A 21,348-nucleotide genomic window follows, 5' to 3' on the forward strand; every position below is an offset into this window, starting at 1 on the left:
TGTGTGCGTGCGTACCTGCTGTTGCGAACCGAATTCATCCTGCAACTTTTGGAAGAAACCAATACCATAGGGAAAGGGGGTGTGTGACTTTTTGAGGTATGATCTATGACATAATTAGAAGAATATGTTTGACTCATAATATAAAATAATCATAACTACATATTATAAAAAACAATAGTAATAAAATAAAATAAAAATATAAAAAATCCAGATATCAAAAATCTGGTGGGGCATGTGCCCCCCCAGTGAATAGGCATGACGCGTCTGAAGCCACCTGCAGTCATTTCACAGTTAGCTCAACCAGTTCATGTCTTGCTATTGTGAGTTTGAGTCCTGGGTGATTCAGGTTAAACATGCTTATGCCTAATCAGGCATAAGCTGATTAGAGACATATGTTTTCAAAAATATTTCAAGTTTCAAGTTTATTTAATAATAATCTTCATCTTATTACTTCTTTCTCCAAACGTGTCTTTTGCTTCTCCTTTTCTTTTTCCTCTTACACTACATCTGGCCGTTCCTGTTCACAACTGCTTGCAGTTATTAGTGTCTTGCTGTATTTGTATTTCCTGAATTTGTCCTGAAATGTCCTGAATTTCCCCCAGGGGATCAATAAAGTGCTATCTTATCTTATTTGTAGTATTTCCCAACAGTTTGTTTTACATTTGCAGGGTAGCCAGATGTTGGAACATAAGCTTCACGACAAGCAGCTTCAAATGTTCCAGCTTTTCCTGGCTTGCTTTGTCAAAGCTGAGCATTACATATTTCAGCTGCTGAAGTCTTTCACGGAACAGGTCACCAAAGCCTACACCACCACTGCACTTTACATGCAGAAGAAGTCACACCCTGAGGTCACTGTCTGCTCTGGACCTGATTTTGAGAGGCCACTCACAGGCAGCGATCCAGCTAAACCATAACAGCTAGCATCATAATTCTTTTTGCATCTGAAAGCTAAGACTTCTGTCTTCACTGCAAGCCCATGCAACCCCTGTAGCATGTTTTTTTTTCACTCTAAACGAACTGCGGGAAGTTGTAAAGTTGTATGTCAAGTTACAAGAGGTAAAATCTATTGCGGATTAGGTATGTTCTAGAGATCTAATGTTGCATTCATCTCTTTATATGTCATTGATGACGTCATCACGTTGTACCACGCCCATGTCTGCTGGTGAAAAGGTCCGGCACACTGTTTGGCTGTTTAGGGCGCTAATGTTCCAGGTGTTTGGCCGAGGAGCAAGCCTGACTTGTCAGCGAGCTCCCCTCTCAGCCGCGCTATCCCGCAGAAACGTCTCCTGCCGCCGACCCTCCCACCCTGGCGAAGAGGATAGCCGATGTCTGGAGAAACATTAGCAGTTGACTAGCCACTGCTAATATTGGCTAGCCAGCTGCTAATATTGGCTGGCCAACTGCTAATATTGGCTAGCCAAATGCTAATGTTTCTCTCTCGGGCAGAGAGGAAACATATGAGGCGCCAAACCGTACAAAAGCAGAGCGAAAATTGCGAGAGGAAACGGTGATACATGCGCGAGAGAGACCGAGTTAAGGCTGATTTATGGTAGGGCGCTCGACACCTTGATAAGTGTCGCTCGACAGAAAATAAAGAGCCTCGCGACGTTTGTAATTTATGCTTCAGTGAAAGGTTTCAGTCGTCTCCATGGTAACCAGACGCTATCCTCCAGCCGGCTTGTTTAGTTAGAGAAATATGATAATAAGTAGATATAGAAATAGATAGATTTAGAGAAATAGATAACGTTTGACTGTTAAGACACAAGCCAAGTAACGTTAAACTTCCATGATACAGAATAATCTTCTCGACCACCGAGTGGTTATTGTTTAGCCTACTGTAACATTTTCGTCTGACCAATAAAGATAGCAAGGATAGTAAACATAGCCTACCTGTCCCGTAGATTTTTCCACCGATGTTTGCAGTCCAACATACTGATATTCAGGGTATCGGCAATCCCTTTCCACAACGTTAATGCCATCTGCGCATCTTTGTATTCTTTCATTGAAGAATCATACAGGTGGCGATACTGTCTAACTTGTTCTGCCAGTCTTTCATCTATACCCTCCATATTTGCTACGAGCTAAACTAATTAAACTAATTAAACAAGGACGAAAAAGTTACAGACCAAAATATCAATAAGGACGTTCAGTTCAGTGAAAACTACAATCTCCATGGTGACGTTAGTGTGACGCAATGTTACTACCCAATCACATTGCGCGACAAAATGTGACGGTGTCCACGACATAACAAAATTCTCCAGGTGCGCGACATGAAAGGAAAGTGTCGAGAGACACTTTTTTCTGTTGAACTGGTAATTTCTGTCAAGCGACACTTACCAAAGGTGTTGTTGATACAAATCAAATTTCTTAGCCCCGCCACATAATTATGGCATCACTCAGCATTTCAATGTGTTGCTGCAAGAAACGATGGCTGTGCTCAAGATCATTATAATTGCGTGTTTGCACACTCTCTTCAGCAAACAGCACACAGGTTTTAATTTCAATTAAATACTGCTGCAAATCATTGCATTGTATCATGTGAAATAGAAGAATGAGTAAACAGAGGCACTTCATGGCTAAGGTTCAGCTGTTCCACCCTTCACAAGAACTAAACGGTCCTTCAACCTCTCTCGCGCGGAACTCGTTCTCTCTTGCGCACCTTAACAGTCCTTCAACACCTCTCGCGTACATTCGTTTCCTCTTGCAATTTTCACTCGGCTTTTGTCCGGTTTGGCACCTCATAGAACAGAGAGCGGCAGGTGTCTTCCAGACATCGGTTACCCTCTTCGTCGGGATGGGAGGGCCAAAACTAACAAAAACACCTTTGCACTCTGCTCACAAAAATGAACATATCTCAAAAACTAAAAGATGTACATAGTTCAAATAAATTTTGGAGTGTTGAGAAATATTTTGTTCATGTTCCTTACATTTAACGTTACAATTTCTGTGGCTAAATATGTTTAGTGTGTGTATTTAGCTAATTTTGGTCAAAAAACGTCAAATTTTGTCCTAATTTATGACACAATTTCAATGTTGTTCCCAGTTATTATGGTTTATTGATTTACATAGCCTTTTAGCTTGGGTTGTGCAGATTTTAGGAATATGAAACATTTGAAGATACTCAAAAAAATGACATCACAGTAAGCAAAAATACCAGTGTAGGCTCTGGCGGACCATTTCTATTGCAGAGTATAAAGAGTTAAGAAGCCGAGCGCAATGATGGGCCATCTCTCACTAGCCGGTAGTGATCTCCACCAGGAGATCATGCGATACAACATTGATCCATGCCTGCCCAGCTTCACGGAGGGAGATGACATGGTGGAGTGGTGGGCTTGCCCAGACACTGAAGTATCCAGCCCTGGGTAATGTGGTGAACGATGCCCTCTCCGTCTTTCATGGTTCCAGGTTTGAATCTTCATTTAGCTTGATGAACAACATCATTGATACACAAAGCACCAACATGAACGTCTTCACATTCAATGCAATACAAACTGTGAAGTACACCCTGCAGTGGAGATGTTTACACAGGAGTATGCAAGGTTTGTGGCAGTGGGCCTAAGGCTTTGCAGAAACATCAGGTCAGCAGGAACAGCAGACAAGACCCAGCGGCAGCAGAGACAGCAGAAATGTTTTTTACCTTATTTTGCTCAGTCTTTTAACTGTTTTAGTCTGTGAATTGGACTAAAGTAATTGCCCCTCTGCAAAGTTCTCTTTAGTTTTGCAGTTAATTTGCTTTCATTCTAGGGTAAGAACTTTCTATATCCTAAAGGTCACCAGAAATGAGCATCTAAACCTGCAATAAGCAATATCAGACATTATAACCAATCCTGAAACTGTGTGCTATGTGGAGATTTCATTGAGAGGTGTTTCCCCTGCTCACGCATTCTTCTCACCTTTTTCACCCCTATCCAGTTTGCATCCCTGAATGAAAGAATATCAGAAACAATAAAGAAACTCTGAGAGAATATGCGCGTCTTTTGTCTTCCTCCTTGTTATTGCAGCTGCCTGCCATCAGTAATTTAGCTTCACTGTTTAGTAGAATGTATGGTACTCTTCAACAAAGGAAATGGCATGAAGAGAAATCATGTATTTATTTAATAATGAAATACATTTGATACGCTCAATATTGATAATGCTCAAGAATGCACAATGTTGCTTTTAGATTTTACAACAAAAATCCTTCAGCAGCTATGCGTGGGGTAACCACAAAACATGTTGGCACAAGGATAGAAAATCATTAAAAGCTAAATCACATTTTGCAGGAGAAAACACAAACCTTCCCCCCACTTGTGTTTTGTCTGGTGTTTATGTCAGTGCCGGTCTTGGCCATCAGATTGTAGCGGGTCATCTAGCACGCCACGGTGTAAGCCCATTTTTTTAAGTGCTGACTCTGCCTACCTGGGCCAGTTTCAGCATACGTCAGTGGCAATTACAAGTGGACCATACGTATTCCTACTAATCCAACCCTGTTTCCAACTGTGCCACATGTGTGCTTGCATGCTTCAGGCCACAAAATTACCAAAAGTCATTCACCACGTCCTGTGCTCTTGTGCCATATGCCTGTGACTGGGCTTTGTTTCATGTGCCATTGATTCACAAAAATAGAGCCCTTGTTTAAATAATAGTTGACTGAATTATTGACTTTGGTCTGGCATTAACAATACTAAGATTGATTGGTAATTGTAGGAATTTGGATGTTGGCCTCAACTGAAGCATTCAGTGTTTCCCACAGAATTTCATTATTCATGCATACGTGGGTGCAATCTGGTCAAAATGTCTCATTAGAATCAGTTCAGGTTAAGGGCCTCCCATAGACATAAAGTGTAGCATTGACTGATTCAATAATAAATATATAATCAGTCAAACTGCATCATATCCATCATATCAGAGGTGGACCACACTGACTGCCCAATATCCAAGTTTTAGTGAAATGCAAATATCAGTCCCATATCTCAGCAAACCCTTTCTTTTTCATATTGGTTTGCCAAAGGTTAATATCCTGACTGGACCATGTTCAATCGTGTCTTATAGGATAGTCTTGCAGTAAAGGTAAGAATCATTGTTCAGCTGTCATTTTGTTACTCTGATGTTTTTTCAGAAGAATTCAAATGTTCCACTGGTAGAGCTCCAATATTAACTCCATCAGCATGCCTATGTTATTCTAAACCGCTTTCTGGTGTGTTGTAATCAGACAGGATAAAACACTGTGTTCTGCCAGCAGTGTGTATTCCAGTCTGTCAGGGTTCAAGCAGACAGAGGTTCATAGGTGTGGAAGTGGATTCCCTTGGAGCAGGTAATCTTCATTACTGCTCCATTCAGACTGGTGTCCATTATCAACTTCATCATCCCCTCCGCTATCAACGATGGCCTGGAAAGAAGGAGAGAGACAGAGATTAAAGGGATAAAAGGGTGGAGGTGGGACGAAAGGGAGATTAGATGGTTTATTTAATATAACAGCATCAAACAGTTAGAACGTTTTCTTACAGAGAGGAGGAGAAGAGGAGAAGCAACGGTAACACTGCATTACTTGGTGGTGCTTATAAAGCATCACAAGCACATAAGTGCATTGTGAGTGCATAATAATTATAATCAGTCTGAATGTGGGCGTGGTCTATGGTGTAATAACCATGTAATAATTTGTAGATCAAAGTACATTTGCAAAATCAATATCAAACCTGGCAGCCTTGTCTAGTAAGGCATTTCAACATGTGTACCAAATTTCATGCGATTCGGCATGAAGGAGGTGCTGTAGTGACAATTCAAAATGTAAAAGGCCATATCGCATGTGACATAAGTCGGAATGACACCAAACTTGGTACGGTGATTCAGCTATCATTGTCTTTTGGACCAACCAAGTCCACTATAATGGATTTGCGCCCTTTTGAATTTTGAAAAACATTTTTACACAAACGATGTATAAACGAACACAATGGGATGAACAGTATGGGCACTATTAACCAATGAACTTGAAAACACAAAAATGGCCATAACTCCACACCTCTTATCACAAATTACCACAAAACTTGGTAGATGCATTAAGGGAAGTAGTTGGACCATGCCCTCAAAATTTCATGGAAATCGGTAGAGGGCAAATCGATAGAGGGCACAACAAATGCCAGAAAAGTGCGGGGGCCTGGCTTTAAATTTTCGCAAATTCCTGTGAGATGGTAGGTGACAAAGACATTACATTTTTCCCAACAATATAAAGTTGTGTGCAAATGTTGCACAACAAATTGGCCCCAACTGACAATTAATGGTCAAAATGTCAAAATGTATTTTTATAGCATTTCAGAACCACACATAGGCTACCTATATATGAGGGGTGGAAGTAACAAAATTAAATGATAAAAATCGATGTGATGAAAATGCATGTGAATTGAAAAACTGAGACTGGTGATTTGACCCTTCTGATGCTCGCCTTAAATGATAAATGGCAATGTTGAATGATAGGAAGTGGTGATAAATGATGAAAATGGCTCTGTTTTTATCAAGTCACCACCTTTTTAATCAAATCACTTGCCAGTTTATCACTCAGTTTTTCAATTCACATGCATTTCCATCACATCGATTTTTATCATTTAATCTTTGTTACTTCCACCCCTCATATATAGGTAGCCTATGTGTGGTTCTGAAATGCTATAAAAATACAAAGTAAATACATGCTGTATATAACTAGGTTGCAAATAAACCATAAACATCAAATACCAAATGAAATGAACAGCATTAAATACATCTGTATCAATAACCTGGATAATTGTTGGCATATGAGCTAACAGTTAAAGACACAAACCAGGCGTACATTTAAATACACTCATACTACCATCTACTGGTAGAGAGGGTAAACATTAGCTTGACCTACTTTCACTCTGCGTTCACTCAAGCCATGGCGCATTACGGTGGAAACCAAATTAAATGTCAGTGCTAACAGTAACAACTCTGCACACACAGTAATTACTTAGGTTAAACTATATTACGAACTGTATTGCACCAAACAATGCACTCATTAATCGAAAACTTGACTCTTGTTGTGGACATGGATAAATGCACAATATTAAACCACATGTAATCAACTACTGTTGCTAACATACTTCCATCGGTCCAGGTTTATTTATTTATTTATTTATATTTATTTATGTTTTCTTTATTTAGATGTTTGGCATGACACAGAAATAAAAATAAACTAACTAACTTACTAATTATAGAATGGCCATTCTATCCTCTTGGCTTTTATTTTGATACATTTACTTTTACTTCCGGGTCACCTGTCTTGCTTTTCTTCATGGCTTTCTTCAAAAGGAAAAACGAAAAAAGGAATTTCCAAAAACCAAAATTGGACTGTTATTTGAAATTGGTTTTCTCGTTTATCGTTTTTTGATTCAGACAACAAAAACGGAAAAATGGCTCTGTTTTTCATTTTTTTCGTTTTTGGTATAAAACGAAAACGAAAAAAACATGGTATTTCCGTTTTTTTTGTTTTTTGGTTCAAACGAAAAAACAAACTATCAAAACGTACACGGACCATCTTTAAACATCAGTTATTTGCTTATGGAGCATTCCATATTTGTACAAATAAATCATCTCTGTCATCTCTATGTTGTCTAGTTCTCAGAATCTTATCTTGAAAACGGAATATTTGACACTAGTTTGAAATGCCTTTGTATGGATGGACAGATCTTATCATGTACCCTGCTGGTTGCCTCAGTTATAATGTGACGCCTCCTCTCTTCAAACCACCAACAGATGGCTCAACAAGTTCATGACTTGCCCTTGGTGTCAAAGGTTTTGAGTTGAAGTCCTGGGTGATGCTGAGTAAATGCGCTGTTTGCTGTAACTCTCTTTTTCCTCTTTAATTATTTTTAAAGCATGCAGTGATTATGAAAATAGTTACACCATAACTACCTTAAAATCTCTCATAATTGTTACCCCTTAATTCCCAGACTTCCTGTTTTGTTACCCTGTAACTACAGCATTGTTATTTTATTAGTACCCCATAATTACAAACTAGTTACAGTGTAATTAGCAGGCTGTAATATAAAGTGTTACCGAATTGGGTAACTTTTGAACTTTGGACTGATTGTGGCACTAGGTTTGACTTCTATTGATATGCCAATTTTTGTATCAATTGACCAATCAGTTCTATGGGCTGCTTTAGCCTCCCATTGTAGAAAAAATAAGAAATAAAAGAATAAATATTAATTGGTTGAAATTGACCACACTATATCTTGGACTTGTTTTGACCCAAGGAACTTGCAGAAAAATACGTCAAATGGTGCAAGAGTTACAGGCCACAAAGTGACCTTGACTTTAACCTGATGGTGGTACTAGAGGGATTCATGTTCATTCATGATAAATGTGCACACAGGTACGTTGGGGACTTGTCTATGAACTGAGCAATTTTGATCATGATTGGCCAAAGCATTGTGGAGATATGGCCAAATTTCTGTATCTGTGTTTTCACCACCAATGTCATTTGAGTTGCGGCCAACAGTTTGAAGTATCAAAATTCTTTTGAATGTAGCTGTAATAAAGGCATCTCAAAAATGCTTCACTTTGCATATGGTGAAGATTGGATCAAATTTGTAGAAGAAGAAACAAAAAAAATATTTTTGACAAAATTCAATATGGCAGCTGCATTAATTACCAGACTAGATTGATTGGACTTGTTTTGACGCAAGGAAATCGGGGGAAAAAAGAAGATTGTTGATATGTGAAATGGTTCAAGAGTTAAAGGCAAAAAACTAAGTTGAACTTTGGACTGGTGGTGGCGCTACAGCGATTGATGTATTGACCTCAAAACGCATACCTGCATTTCTTGACTGACAAATATCGATGTACCAATTTTTGTAAAAATTGACCAATCGGTTCTATGGGCTGCCATAGACTCCAATTGCAGAAGAAATAATAATAAATATAGCCACAAGCGGTGATTGTGGGGTCCACGCGCACTTTGAAAAGAAATATTGTAACGTGCTGTAAGGCCACTAAAACTGGAGTACTGGCACTTCTGATTTTTGTCCACATGAGTACCCTTACTTCTTATTGCGTACCGGCACTTCTGATTTTTGTCCACATGAGTACCCTTACTTCGTATTCCGTACCGCCACCTCCTGGTACGCCTTAGTTGAATGAAGAGAGTATCTCCGTATGAAAAAAGTGCGCCATAGACTTGATAGGGCTTCATTTAAGCAGACAGCATCCTACAGACTGAAGGCAGCGCTCCGCTCACACACGGTGAGTCAAACTGCAGCCGAAAACAAAGCTGCATAGATCAAGTGAAGAGGTGTCACTCTGGCCCTAAATTAAATAGCCTCTTGTAATTACGTGTTCTGCAATATTAAAACCATTCTACTGACGTTTTGCCCCGCAAAGGCAGATTGTAAAGAATATAATGGCTTACATTCTGATGCAGGACTTTGTGGGCAAAACGACAATGGAATGATATTAATTGTGTAGAAAAAATAAATACATTTATATTGTGAGCAGAGTGATGCCTCTTCACTTGATCTGATGGAGCAGAGCAGTCAGTGGAGCACAGGGCCGTTAAAGTGTCAATCATGAAGAAATTCATAGTAATCAAACGCCAATATGTCCAATCAACACTACTGGTCAGGTGCCAATAGAGAGAGAAAAGAAAATAGAGGATGTGCAAGCACAAATGAAAGCTATGTTATTGCGCCAAGGAGGAATAAATGTACTTAAAAAGTTACATAATGCTAGTTTTCTTATATCATGACTGTCAACAACAAAAGGTCAATATTGCTTTGTTGCCACTACCTCCAAAAAGCACAGACAGCTCTGTCCGTCAGTTATATGACAATATTGGCCTCTGTCTATTTGCATCAGTCTTCTGTATGCTTGTAAGTATGTAATCTTTCTCTGATGTAATCTTTCTCTGATATTATTACAGCACTAACCCAGCACATTTTTCTGTGTTGATTTTTTTTTAAATGGCAAGGTAGGTTAGGACTAGTTGTTTTGCAGCTAAACTGACTGCAGTCTTGTTTCATTTTCAGTTGGTTTTATTGTAGCATATATGCAATATTATATTTTTATGTAATGAAATGCATACAAAAATACATTTGAAGTGGGATATATTACCAAGATATGCGTATAAATATAAATATGTCCAAGACACATGCGATGCTCATGTCATGCAACTGCTGAATTAGGGTACTGGCACCTTTTTTGGTCCAATTCAGGCACTGACTTAAAGCCCCAGTTTTATTAGCCAATTTCTCCATTATCAAACTCCAAGTCCAACCTGACGCTTTCCCAGCTTCCCCACGACTCTGCCCTTAAAGGAGCTTTGCTCTCAAAAATAATCTTGGTTCCACACACATCACATCATGATATGCTGTCCTAGTAATGTGATAGGCTGGCAGCTCACATTACAATATTATGGTATGGTAGACATGGTAGACAGACAGACAAGATTGTTTAGATTGGGCATGCAGTCGATCAGTTATGGCCAATTTTGTGTAACTTTATCATTGTGTAAGTTTATCATTTAATACATTGTTCAAGTTATTCACAATGGCCAAACTTTCTATTAGAAAATATTACCATTGTTCTTGACTTTGGAAAACGCAAGCCTTGATTTGAACCCACAATCTTCCACATGAGCAGCTGTTGCTTTACCTACTGAGCCAAACTCCTATGATGTTTTTTCTGAGGAGAAAGTAACTAAAGGGAGAAATATTGTGATACTGTATTCACTGATTGACGGTGATAACCACATGCAACTTAATAGTTGGTTAGGGTTAGCACTGCTGCACTGCTCTCTATGGGTTGCCATTAGAGTTTGTTGCAGAGTTTTGTGAGTTATGTGATTTAGTGTTGATTTACTTTACATGAAACTTGAAAACGAACACAGTACATCAGGGATTAGAACTCACAACCCTATGCTCCAACGACCTGTGCTTAACCACTCTGCTCACTTTGGTGTGCCAGACTGGGCAAATGAAACAAAGCAAACAAACCCATGTTGAAAGCCTCAGAAAGAATATTATAACTGTATTAGTTCCCCACATTAATCAATTTAAGATAAATCTACTATACCCTCAGTTTTCAAGATATCATTAACATTTTTTGGCTGTTCATTGGCTGCTCCATTTTTATGTCCTACTGTTACGGCCTATGCCAGATCCTGGCCATGGTTTGGGGTGTGTTGCTGTCTGTCTCTCTATTTCAGACCCACCCCCTTTGACTCAGTGATTGGTTGTGAGGTGGCCTCACCTGGAGCTTGTTGGCAATCAGGTCCAGTATAAAAGCCGGAGAGAAGCGCCAGTCACTGCCGATTGGCCACTCGACAGCCATCCCCTCAGTTTATGTGTGTGCATGTTGTAGCGGTTGCTAATCACTGTTTTGCCATTTGTAAGCTGTTTCTTTGTTGGCTCATATTGTGGAAGCTCTGTAAGGGTGTGCTGCCACTTGTTTTACTCCCCCCTTTTCTTTGGTCAGTCAGGGAGTTTAGAATTGTACTTTTTGTTTAACCCAGTTTAGCTATCTTTGTTTCTAGGCAGTGTGGGTTTTTTGTTTATTATTTTGGCCTTGGCCACCCTGAAGCCTTCAAAAGTTTCCTTGACCTACTGAACGAGCTGTTGGTAAAATAACTTATCTTTTGTTCACTTTATCCCTGTTTTGCTCCCTTTATCCTGGACTTAGTTTATGTTACCCCCTTGGCACCCTAGACAGCATTTAGGGGTCGTAACACCTACCATAGCGTAAATGATCAGATTAGATTTTGGAGCACCTTGCTCAATTTGCATATTAATGAGGAAAAACTGATTTTATTGAAATTGCTATAACGCTATAATGCTTTAAGACAGACTTCATATTAATAATATTAAAAATGTCAAACTGTTCAACTGTGAAAAAAATTCATAGTTTTATATTTCTGATAAACCAGCAATACATTTGGCATGGTTTCCTGTTAAAACTAAGCTAATTGGTAGTCAAGAGCTATGCTATAATTTTGAATATTGCTGTAACTCTCAGCAAAGAGAATTGTCAACAAAGCCTGATGCCAAAGCTCATGCAGCCAAGATACACATCTTACTTTTGGATGGAAATAGTTAGAAAAGGGACACATACTGACAGACTTGTACACCTCCCACTTTCCTGCCCCCTTCATTTGCCAGAGGACATTATTTGAATACAGTTTTGGATCATAACTAGTAATGTGCTAACAAACATAATATTGTGGATTCTACTTAGGTTGTCAAATTAGTCAGTGATTGATTATTCTTGTGATTTGGTATTGAATTTGTTAAGTATTATGATGTTTTTTGGCTATTTCCAACCAACTATAAGGAAAAACTGATGGTCTTGAAAAACCTTCAAAGAGGTGTGTGAGAATGTCAACCAAAATTGGCCACCCAGCTTCATTAAATGTGTGATTCTCTGGCTATTTCCTGGCTTTACTCTCATTACATTCTTGCTTGAAAGGAGTGCCCCAGGGTTGCCAGAGCCAAACCTGGGTCACAAAATCACCATGGTGAGGTGACCAATATTCTTTTGATCAGCTAGTAAAGAATCACCAGATAGTAACGACCATGGATCAGGATTGTTGACCTAACATTTCCACCACTCAAAATTGCAGTGTTTATTTATGGCTCTGGACAGGCCGAGAAGAAAAATATCTATAAGTTTGTGGTCTATATGTGTGCACTGCATACACAGGCAACAGGAAAGATGCTTATCAGTGTTACAGGAAGCGGAGGCCAGATGACTTCCTTATCGCTCACGCACACACACACACACTCACTAAGGGCAGTACAACACATTTACTGTTGCATTTTTAGGATGGGAGTTTATACAGGAAATACAACGCTAATTACTGAATCCTGAGTGTGTGTGTGTGTGTGTCTGAGTGTTGGGGCCCAAGCCTGTTTTTCTCAGTTCAGCAGGTAGTCAGCCAGCAACCTTCAAGAGTTGTGAGAATCACCAAGATTTACATTTACATTCAATAGGGTCATTTATCTGACTCTCTAAAGGAATAGTTCATCCAAAAATGAAAATTCAGTCATTATCTACTCACCCCCATGCCAGTAGAAAATAAGTGAGCACCCATATTAATGTTTGATGTCCACTTTAGTCTCTGTTCTGTATGTATTCTGCACAGTGTAATACATGCAGCGTTTATAGTTAAAGATGGCTAATTTTATGGCATTTTTCATTATTATTATTATGACAGCTTTTATTTTGAAGGCTAAACGGCCAAACTGGAAGTCTTGTTTCTGCTAATTCGAGCTTGTCTTACCTATCAAGGTCGGCGTGTGCGCAAACGTGATGTATTTTGAAATCAACAGCTAGAGTGCCGATTTCAGCTAAATAATGGTGTAAATGTCGGTCTTTTCAAGTCACTTTGGGATCTGTTGGCTTCAAGAGACTTGGATTATGCTGTGAGAGCTGCATGGAGCCATTTTGTGGTTATTTTCTGTTATTTTAATTTCAGTCGGTTTCCGGAACAGATCTGTAATCAGTTTGTTCCACATGATACACTTTTTATATCTTTTGGCCAAAGATCTTTTATATCTATATTTTATATCTTTTTATATCTATGAAACAAGACAACAAACTGATTACAGATCTGTTCCGGAAACCGACTGACAGAAACAATTTACTGAGAACTGAAAGTTTCCATCCTCAGTACATTAAAGAAGCCATCCCTGTGAGCCAGTTCCACAGGATAAAAAGAATATGTGAAACATCCAACTCTTTTGAAAGACAGGTGGACAATATGAGAGGCCGTTTTAAAGAACGTGGATACAAAGATGCACAACTTGACCAGGCATTGGATAAACTTTTAAATCAACCCATGAAACCCAAAATACGTACAACGCCCACTACAATTTGTGTATTAGGCTACTCTGACAGATCACATGATGTCAGAAAATCAATTAACAGACATTGGCATATTCTCCAAAGTGATCCCCAGATAGGCCATATTTTCAGAGATCCTCCAAGAATATCATACCGCAGGGGGAAAAACCTGAAGGACAAACTAGTCCAAGCAGACTGCTTGTACACAAAACCCACCAAAGTTGTGTCATCTATTCCTGAAGGGAATTTCAAATGTGGTCACTGTATACAATGCAACTTTACAGTGAAATGCAACTCCTTTGGAAACAGGAAAGCAGTATAAAATCCGGGGAACGATATCCTGCACAACTACAGTGGTTATCTACCTCATCATCTGCCCATGTAAAAAGGCCTATGTGGGGATGACCACAAGATCTCTGAAAACCAGAATGGCGGAACACCGTTCTGCGATCCGCACCTCAAATCCGGACAGCCCGGTGGCGGTACACTTTAAAGAACACAAACATTCCTTGACTGCATTCAACTATTGTGGAATTGAGAAGGTCCAAACCTCCAAGCGGGGTGGTGACTTAAAGTCTGCCCTACTCAAGCGTGAGGCCTTTTGGATCTCAGAACTCAACACGCTTTTCCCAACAGGCCTTAATGAATATTTCGACCTCAGTGTCTTCCTCTAGTCCTCTTTGACAATATAGCTTATCCTATGAAGTTTTCAATGAGAAATGCCGGTTTTCCCAAGTCGTTTTTGGTTCACTTTATTTACGTAATGAATTGAATGTATTTATATATAGGGTGATGTGTATACTGCTTCATTTATAGTGTCTTGAGAAAGGTGTCTGGATTGAAACGTTGACCAATAAATTTTACGTGCAAAGAGGACACGTGTGTGCGGAACCTTGTTATTTCAGAACCTGGGAATCTACCAGACACAGTGGCTAGTGCATAAAAAAGTTAATTTTCCACCCTGATTGTGACCCATATACGTAGCTTGATTGATCACACAAGTAGGTCTAATTTATGATCCGGTATGTGCGTTGTTCTTATTTCCACATAACTATACGATTTGGTGACATTTGGTAAAACCTATTTACTCACACTACAATAAAAATACTGCATGTAGAAAAAAGGATAAGGAGGAAGATGAACTTGTTAGAGCTTTCGCAGCACTCAGGAATAGGAAGTTGAAGTTATTAAACAGCCCACCACCCCCCCACCCCCTCTGTTTTTTACTCTCCTTTGTGCTCTCCTGAGGGGTATTCCAGAAAGCAGGATTAGCAAATTATCCAGATCTATTAACTCAGAATTCACGGAAATCCAGGATTTTCTGTTCCAAAAACCGAGATCAGAGTATGTCTAGATCAGTTACTATGGCAATTTATGTTCTCAAGCTAACCTGCTCTGCAACATTTAAGCATCATACAATTCAGTTCGTTCAACTTGTCAACCTGTCAAAGAAGATCCAGTCGACATGGAAGCTGAAATTATTCACAGGCCGTCACGTCGAGAGAGGGTGACCGCGATATATTTTTATCACACCCACCTGTAGCCTATACCTTCGCAAGCATTACCATTTTTAAAAGAGTCAATATTTGATCTGAATAGCCTTCTTCAGCCTCACATTTCCCCCTCACCTCTGGACACAGAGGAAATAGTTACTCTCTTTAACTCCACCTGTTCTACCATTCTTAACTCTATTGCTCCTCTCAAAGACAAAAATCACCAAAATCCCTGCCATGGCTCAACGATCACACCCGATCCCTAAAACGAGAGTGCCGAAAAGCACAACGAAAATGGAAGGCAAACAAATTACAAATCCTCTATGACATTATGAGAGAACAAATGTCAAATTATCAGGTTGCGGTCAAGGAAGCCAGAGCGTCTTTCTTTTCTAATCTTATCTCCAAGAATCTTCACAACCCTAGGATCCTTTTCAATGTCATTAACTTGAGCACTACTCAAGGTAACTAATGACCTCTTACTAGCTGCCGATGCAGGTGTCTGTACTGTCCTGGTCCTCTTAGACCTAACTGCTGCCAATAGATCAGTCAACCTTGATCGACCGCCTAAGGCACAGGGTTGGTATTGCTGACACAGCACTTCTCTGGTTCAGCTCCTATCTCACCAATAGAACGCTCTCTGTCACCATAGGTAATCATTCGTCTTCCTCAACACACTCCTCCTGAGGGGTTCCGCAAGGTTCAATTTTAGGCCCCATCCTATTTTCCTTGTATATGCTCCCACTTGGTCACTTGGTCCGCAAACACGTCTCTTTCCATTGTTATGCTGATGATTCCCAGATATACCTGCCCCTAAAACCTACCGACCCTGACCGCCTCGACATCATTCACAACTGTCTTGCAGACATAAAGTCCTGGATGTCTCAAATTTTCTTACAGCTCAGTGATAACAAAGCAGAAATCATAGTTTTTGGTCCACCTTCCGCTACTACTTTACTCTCAAATAAACTTGGTAGCCTCTCTGCAAACTTGAAGCCAGTGGCCAGAAACTTAGGGGTTTATTTTGATTCCAACCTGACCTTTGACGAGCAGGTGAAGAGGGTAATGCAGTCCTGTTTCTTTCATCTGAGAAACATATCCAAAATCAAACCATTCTTATCTCCCACTGATCTAGAGAAGGTCATTCATGCCTTCATCTTCTCCCGTGTTGACTACTGCAACTCCCTCTACTCCTCCCTCAGTCAGAAGTCCCTCTCACACCTCCAGCTCATCCAGAATGCAGCTGCCAGTGTTTTAACAGGTGCCAAACGTAGGGATCACATCACTCCTATCCTTGCATCCCTCCACTGGTTACCGGTAATTTTTCGAATTGATTTCAAGATTCTTTTGATCACATTTCAAGCTTGTCTAGGCCTAGCACCCACCTACATCTCAGACATGCTAACCCCTTAAGAGCCTGGACGCAGCTTGAGATCTTCAGGCAGAGCTCTGCTGACTGTTCCTCGGTCCAGATTAAAAACTAAAGGTGATCAAGCATTTGCCTTTAGAGCCCCTACACTGTGGAACAGCCTGCCAGAGGAAATTAGGCTAGCAAAGTCTGTGTCTTCTTTCAAATCACTCCTCAAGACACATTTCTATAGATTGGCCTTCATGTAATTGTTTTATCCTGTTTTGAAATCTTATGTTTTTACTCTGCGCTATTATTATTGTCTGTCTTTGTATTACTGTCTGTCTTCTGTACTTCTGTACTACTCTTTTTCTCTTTTACTCTTTAAATTTGTTGCCAAATGCATTTCATGCCGCCTGGATTACACCTAAATTAAATCTAAAAAAGTCATTGAGAGTGTATAATTCATTATGTCCCTCCTATTAATTAAACATTAGTTTAGATAGGTCTGTTAAATGTTGAATGACTAAAACAGGCGTTAAATTTCATAGTTAACTCTATCTACAATTTTTTGCCATGCCAAGTCTCGCAAGTGTTGCTGATGTGTTTTGTTTTTATTTTGAATATGCTGAAATTCACTTTAAGCTGTCATTAATATTTCTTGTTCAGCTGGAGTGAAATATGACATTCTGCTCTGCTTGTCACCCTCTGAATCCATGATTAATCCTCAGGTCTCCATGGTGCTGAAAGGGCGCACAGCGCTATATGTTGACTTGTAGCTGGAGTGGCTGCTTCCCAGTCCCAAACATAATGATCTTGTTACGCGTTACTAAGTCGTGGCCATGCATTAGGATCCCGTTCCTACGCATTAATAAGTCATGGCCATGCATTATTTTATTAACATGAGATGTCACCAGACGGGCTCCATAAATGTGCAATGCCATAAAAGGTGTTACTTGCAAGAACTAACCCACTCATTTTAGAATGCTAACATGTTAAGTTTGCCATGCTAGCAAGGTTTAGCCGGATGGCAGGGTATACTTTGATATGGTAGCTGATTAGCTAGGCACAACAGTCTTTTATACATTAAACCTGCAATAAGCAATATCAGACCTTATAACCAATCCTGAAACTAACGTGTGCTATTTGAAGATTTCATTGAGACATAATGATATAAACCAATATCCACACACACGGGCCAGCTGTGTTGCTGTTTTCACCTCTTTTCTGAAGCTTGTTGTCAAAACCCGCACCGGAACGAAGCTCCTCCTGGCCCATTCAGTAGCTTTTCTTTTGTTTTTAAACTAGCTTGGCACCTCCCTCGCTGTTTAAAAGCGGCACTCTCCCCCTCCCATTCCTGAAACAAATTCTTGTAATGGCGGAATTGATGACGTGAGCGAGTAAACTTGTTAAACTAGTAAACTTGCTACATACCTCTTCACTTGTCATTGTGGGACATGTAACCTTCAGCGGGACGAAAATCTGGCAAAGCGAGACTGGTAACCGCCGACACATAGGTATGTTTAGCTTAGCTATTACACTGCCTCCAGCAAATTGACTACTCACGCAGTAAACTATCCAAACTGGTTCCGTTTTTACATCACAGAGGTCAGACCTTTTTTTTTTTTTGTCAACATTTTTGCGCCTTTTTCCTCATCAATTCTGCATGAAAATGAGTGAGTATCTTTGCTAATTCTGTTGTTAATAATATTGTAAATAACAATGCAGATGTTTAGCTGTTATTGTGGATAGATAGATTTTATATCCTATACTACGTTCTCATTGCTGAGCATTGTTGAAAGTGATTATCGAAGCTAATTATCTGACCTGGGGTCAGTGCAACCACATACACAAGGCAGTGCCTACCTTTCCCCATCAATGCAAACATTCAGTGATCTTTTTGTAGCCGGCACTTCCAAGTTTGTAGCACTTTGGAGGCAGGTGTACACCAGCGAAATGTTGTTGAAATAGAGACAGCGAGCGATGAGACAGAGCTGAGCGACATTGCACTGAATGTTCATTGTCGGGTGAGGACCAGTGAGGACAAGTCAATAGAAAGTTATGTTCTATATTTATTTTTTTGCGTTGCTCAGTCGCATCGCGGTGTTAGGAATAGGTGTTAGCCTTTATGCACGGCCCTTCGCTAGGTTTGTTCTTTGGGGGCTCCGTAGTCCAGTAGCTTTGCTGTACTTCATTTACAATTAATTGATACAATTTACGATGTGTTGCGGTTTGTTGCCTCTAGTGCTCGGAAAATCGCTTATTGTAGCTTTAACTTGAGCTATCATATGTTTTGTTGTTAGTTGCTTTGTGTTAATGATTATGTGAAAAGCCAAGTGCCTAGTATTAAAGTGAATGCAAAGTTAACGGAGAAGTATCAATATAAGATCAAATCATTACAGAAATGGACGGTAAGCCATGTTGGTGATTATTACATTCATGAATAAGTGTCATGGTTATTTTGGTTATGATAGACCATGTAGCTATGTACAGTAATGAGATATGAAGCACTACCATTGTTCTGAGATAGTTGTTAAGTAAAGCACAGTTCTAATGTAAATTGTGAACCTTGTTTAAGTTAACAGGAACATTTATTACATTCTAGTTACTTTATGGTATAGTCTATGGCAGGGCTTCTCAAACTCCGGACTAATGTCCGGACCGAACTACAAATCAATCCGGACCGGACCTTGTGTCACATTAGACATAAGTTAATGTAACATTAGTTAATGTAGGAATATATTTTCTTGTGTCCGACATGTTGTGTGATTGAATGTGCATATACTGTATTTACTTGTGTGCGCAAGCGTGTGTGTGACACGCATTGCAGAGTGCAAGTTAGCCATCCTTGATTTTTACTTTCACAGAGCCGCTTCTGTGGATGCGTTCACTCTGGTCCAATCACACAAAGCATAATCTCATTGATATGACAACAAATTGTCACTGTCAGAGGCCTGGGATCTGCGAATGTTATTGCTATTCCACATATCAATGTGAGTCTGGTTTTTCCATGATGAACATTGTGAAAAACTCCTACAGCAGCAGACCAATGAACACTTGGGTCAGTGCCTCCACCTGGCAATCACACCTTTTGTGCCCAGATTCAAGGCATTGGTTACAGGCAAACAGTGCCATTTCTCCCACTGATTCAAGCCATCATACTGTACTATTGAATGGGTGTACTTTAAGTTATGCCTTTCTTCCACTGACACCTTCATTCCAGATAACAGACATTCTCTTTGTCTTAGTTGCTGACTTTTTGCTGACAGTGGTGGAGGTTTTGTGAACACTTTTCATCTCTGGCATGCGGCACAACATTATCAGCCGCATTATTAGGCGAAACAATGTGGGAAACAGGACTTTGACAAAACAGATTCTGCCAATATATAAAAAAATGAGTCTCTCACTTTTTTTCACCTATTTACAATTATTGGTGATCGTACTATTTATATATATATATATACAGGAAAACAATGGGGAAATCAACAATCTAAATTCCTGAGAAGTCTGTCCTACAATGCCTAGTTACCTCTTTTAGAAACCTTGTGGTGCCTTAAGAGAGACCAATATATGGGGCAGATATTGTCTACTTGGATCCGGTCCAGTCAGTGTCATACACCTCTGATATGATAGCTATGATGCAGTTTGATTGATTACATATTTATTGTAGAATTGGTCAATACCACTAGTTGTGTATGGGAAACCCATAACCTGAATTGATTCAACTGACACATTTTGATCAGATTTCATGAATGCATGTATGTATGAATATGTTATTAATTATGAATATGTTATTGTGAGAATTTTATCCAAGAATACAATTCTGGGTGAAACAGGGCTGTATTTAAGTGTGTGTGGGGGCGTTAATTCAGTTGGGTGTGTGTTGTGAGTGCCGATGGTGGCTGAGATGAGGTTTGGTGTTTTAACATAGGCTCCTCCCATCACAAATGAGAGAGAGAGAGAGAGAGAGAGAGAGAGAGAGAGAGAGAGAGAGAGAGAGAGAGAGAGAGAACATGTTACTTTGTATATCTTTGAAAAAAGTTTATTTTGACAGCTCTAAAAGTTTGTATTGCTTCAATGTAAATCAGGCATTTGAAGTTTGAAATTACCCTTTAAGTGATGCCATCATAAAGGTACTGAGTCCCTTTGTGTTAAATACAACTTAAATCATAATCCTTATGAGGGATAGCGTTGGGAAATCAATTTATCTAATAAAGATGCATGACTGCACTGAAAATATTTCTAGTGTAATAATCTCTACCCTAAAGCAACAGCAAACTAACTCTCAGGTTGATAATGGGAGTGTCTGTTTTAATAAAAATGTAAGTTGAAAAATAAAGACGTGACATGCCTTTAATAATATTGCTCATAAATCCTCATAACTGTGTTATAGTATCATACAATTGCTAATAACCTTATACAGTCCTGTAACTTTACTTAAAGCTTGCAATGTCATGCTATATTGTGTTATTGATGTTTATAAGATATTACTCAATTTCAGAGACTTAGAATTTATAATTTCTTATGACATGTTAGAGCAGTTATGTATGTGTCTTTATAACTGGCTACAGTTTGGTAGTTATAATGTGCTGTGGACTCAGATTCTTCTTTCAAACACTGTTGTCACTTTGGCATTTGGGTTATAAAGCATAATACATAATGCTCACAATTAAATCAATATCA

General features: G+C 39.4%; 1 protein-coding gene across 3 annotated transcripts in view; it reads right to left on the reverse strand.

Annotated features, from left to right (window-relative positions):
- Positions 1 to 4,074: 4,074 nt before the first annotated feature.
- The window catches only part of hpgd (15-hydroxyprostaglandin dehydrogenase), a 73,312-nt gene continuing 56,038 nt past the window's right edge, over positions 4,075 to 21,348 (reverse strand). For 2 of the 3 annotated variants that reach the window (XM_078290724.1, XM_078290720.1), the window contains one exon: positions 4,075 to 5,368. In XM_078290724.1, the coding sequence (XP_078146850.1) occupies positions 5,245 to 5,368 (124 nt within the window). In that variant the 3' untranslated portion in view covers positions 4,075 to 5,244. The remainder of the gene's footprint in view (positions 5,369 to 21,348) is intronic. The other variant, XM_078290726.1, reaches the window with a different exon arrangement.

This window comes from Centroberyx gerrardi, chromosome 3 (genome assembly GCF_048128805.1).
Source record: "Centroberyx gerrardi isolate f3 chromosome 3, fCenGer3.hap1.cur.20231027, whole genome shotgun sequence".
In the NCBI taxonomy this organism is placed as follows: Eukaryota; Metazoa; Chordata; class Actinopteri; order Beryciformes; family Berycidae; genus Centroberyx; species Centroberyx gerrardi.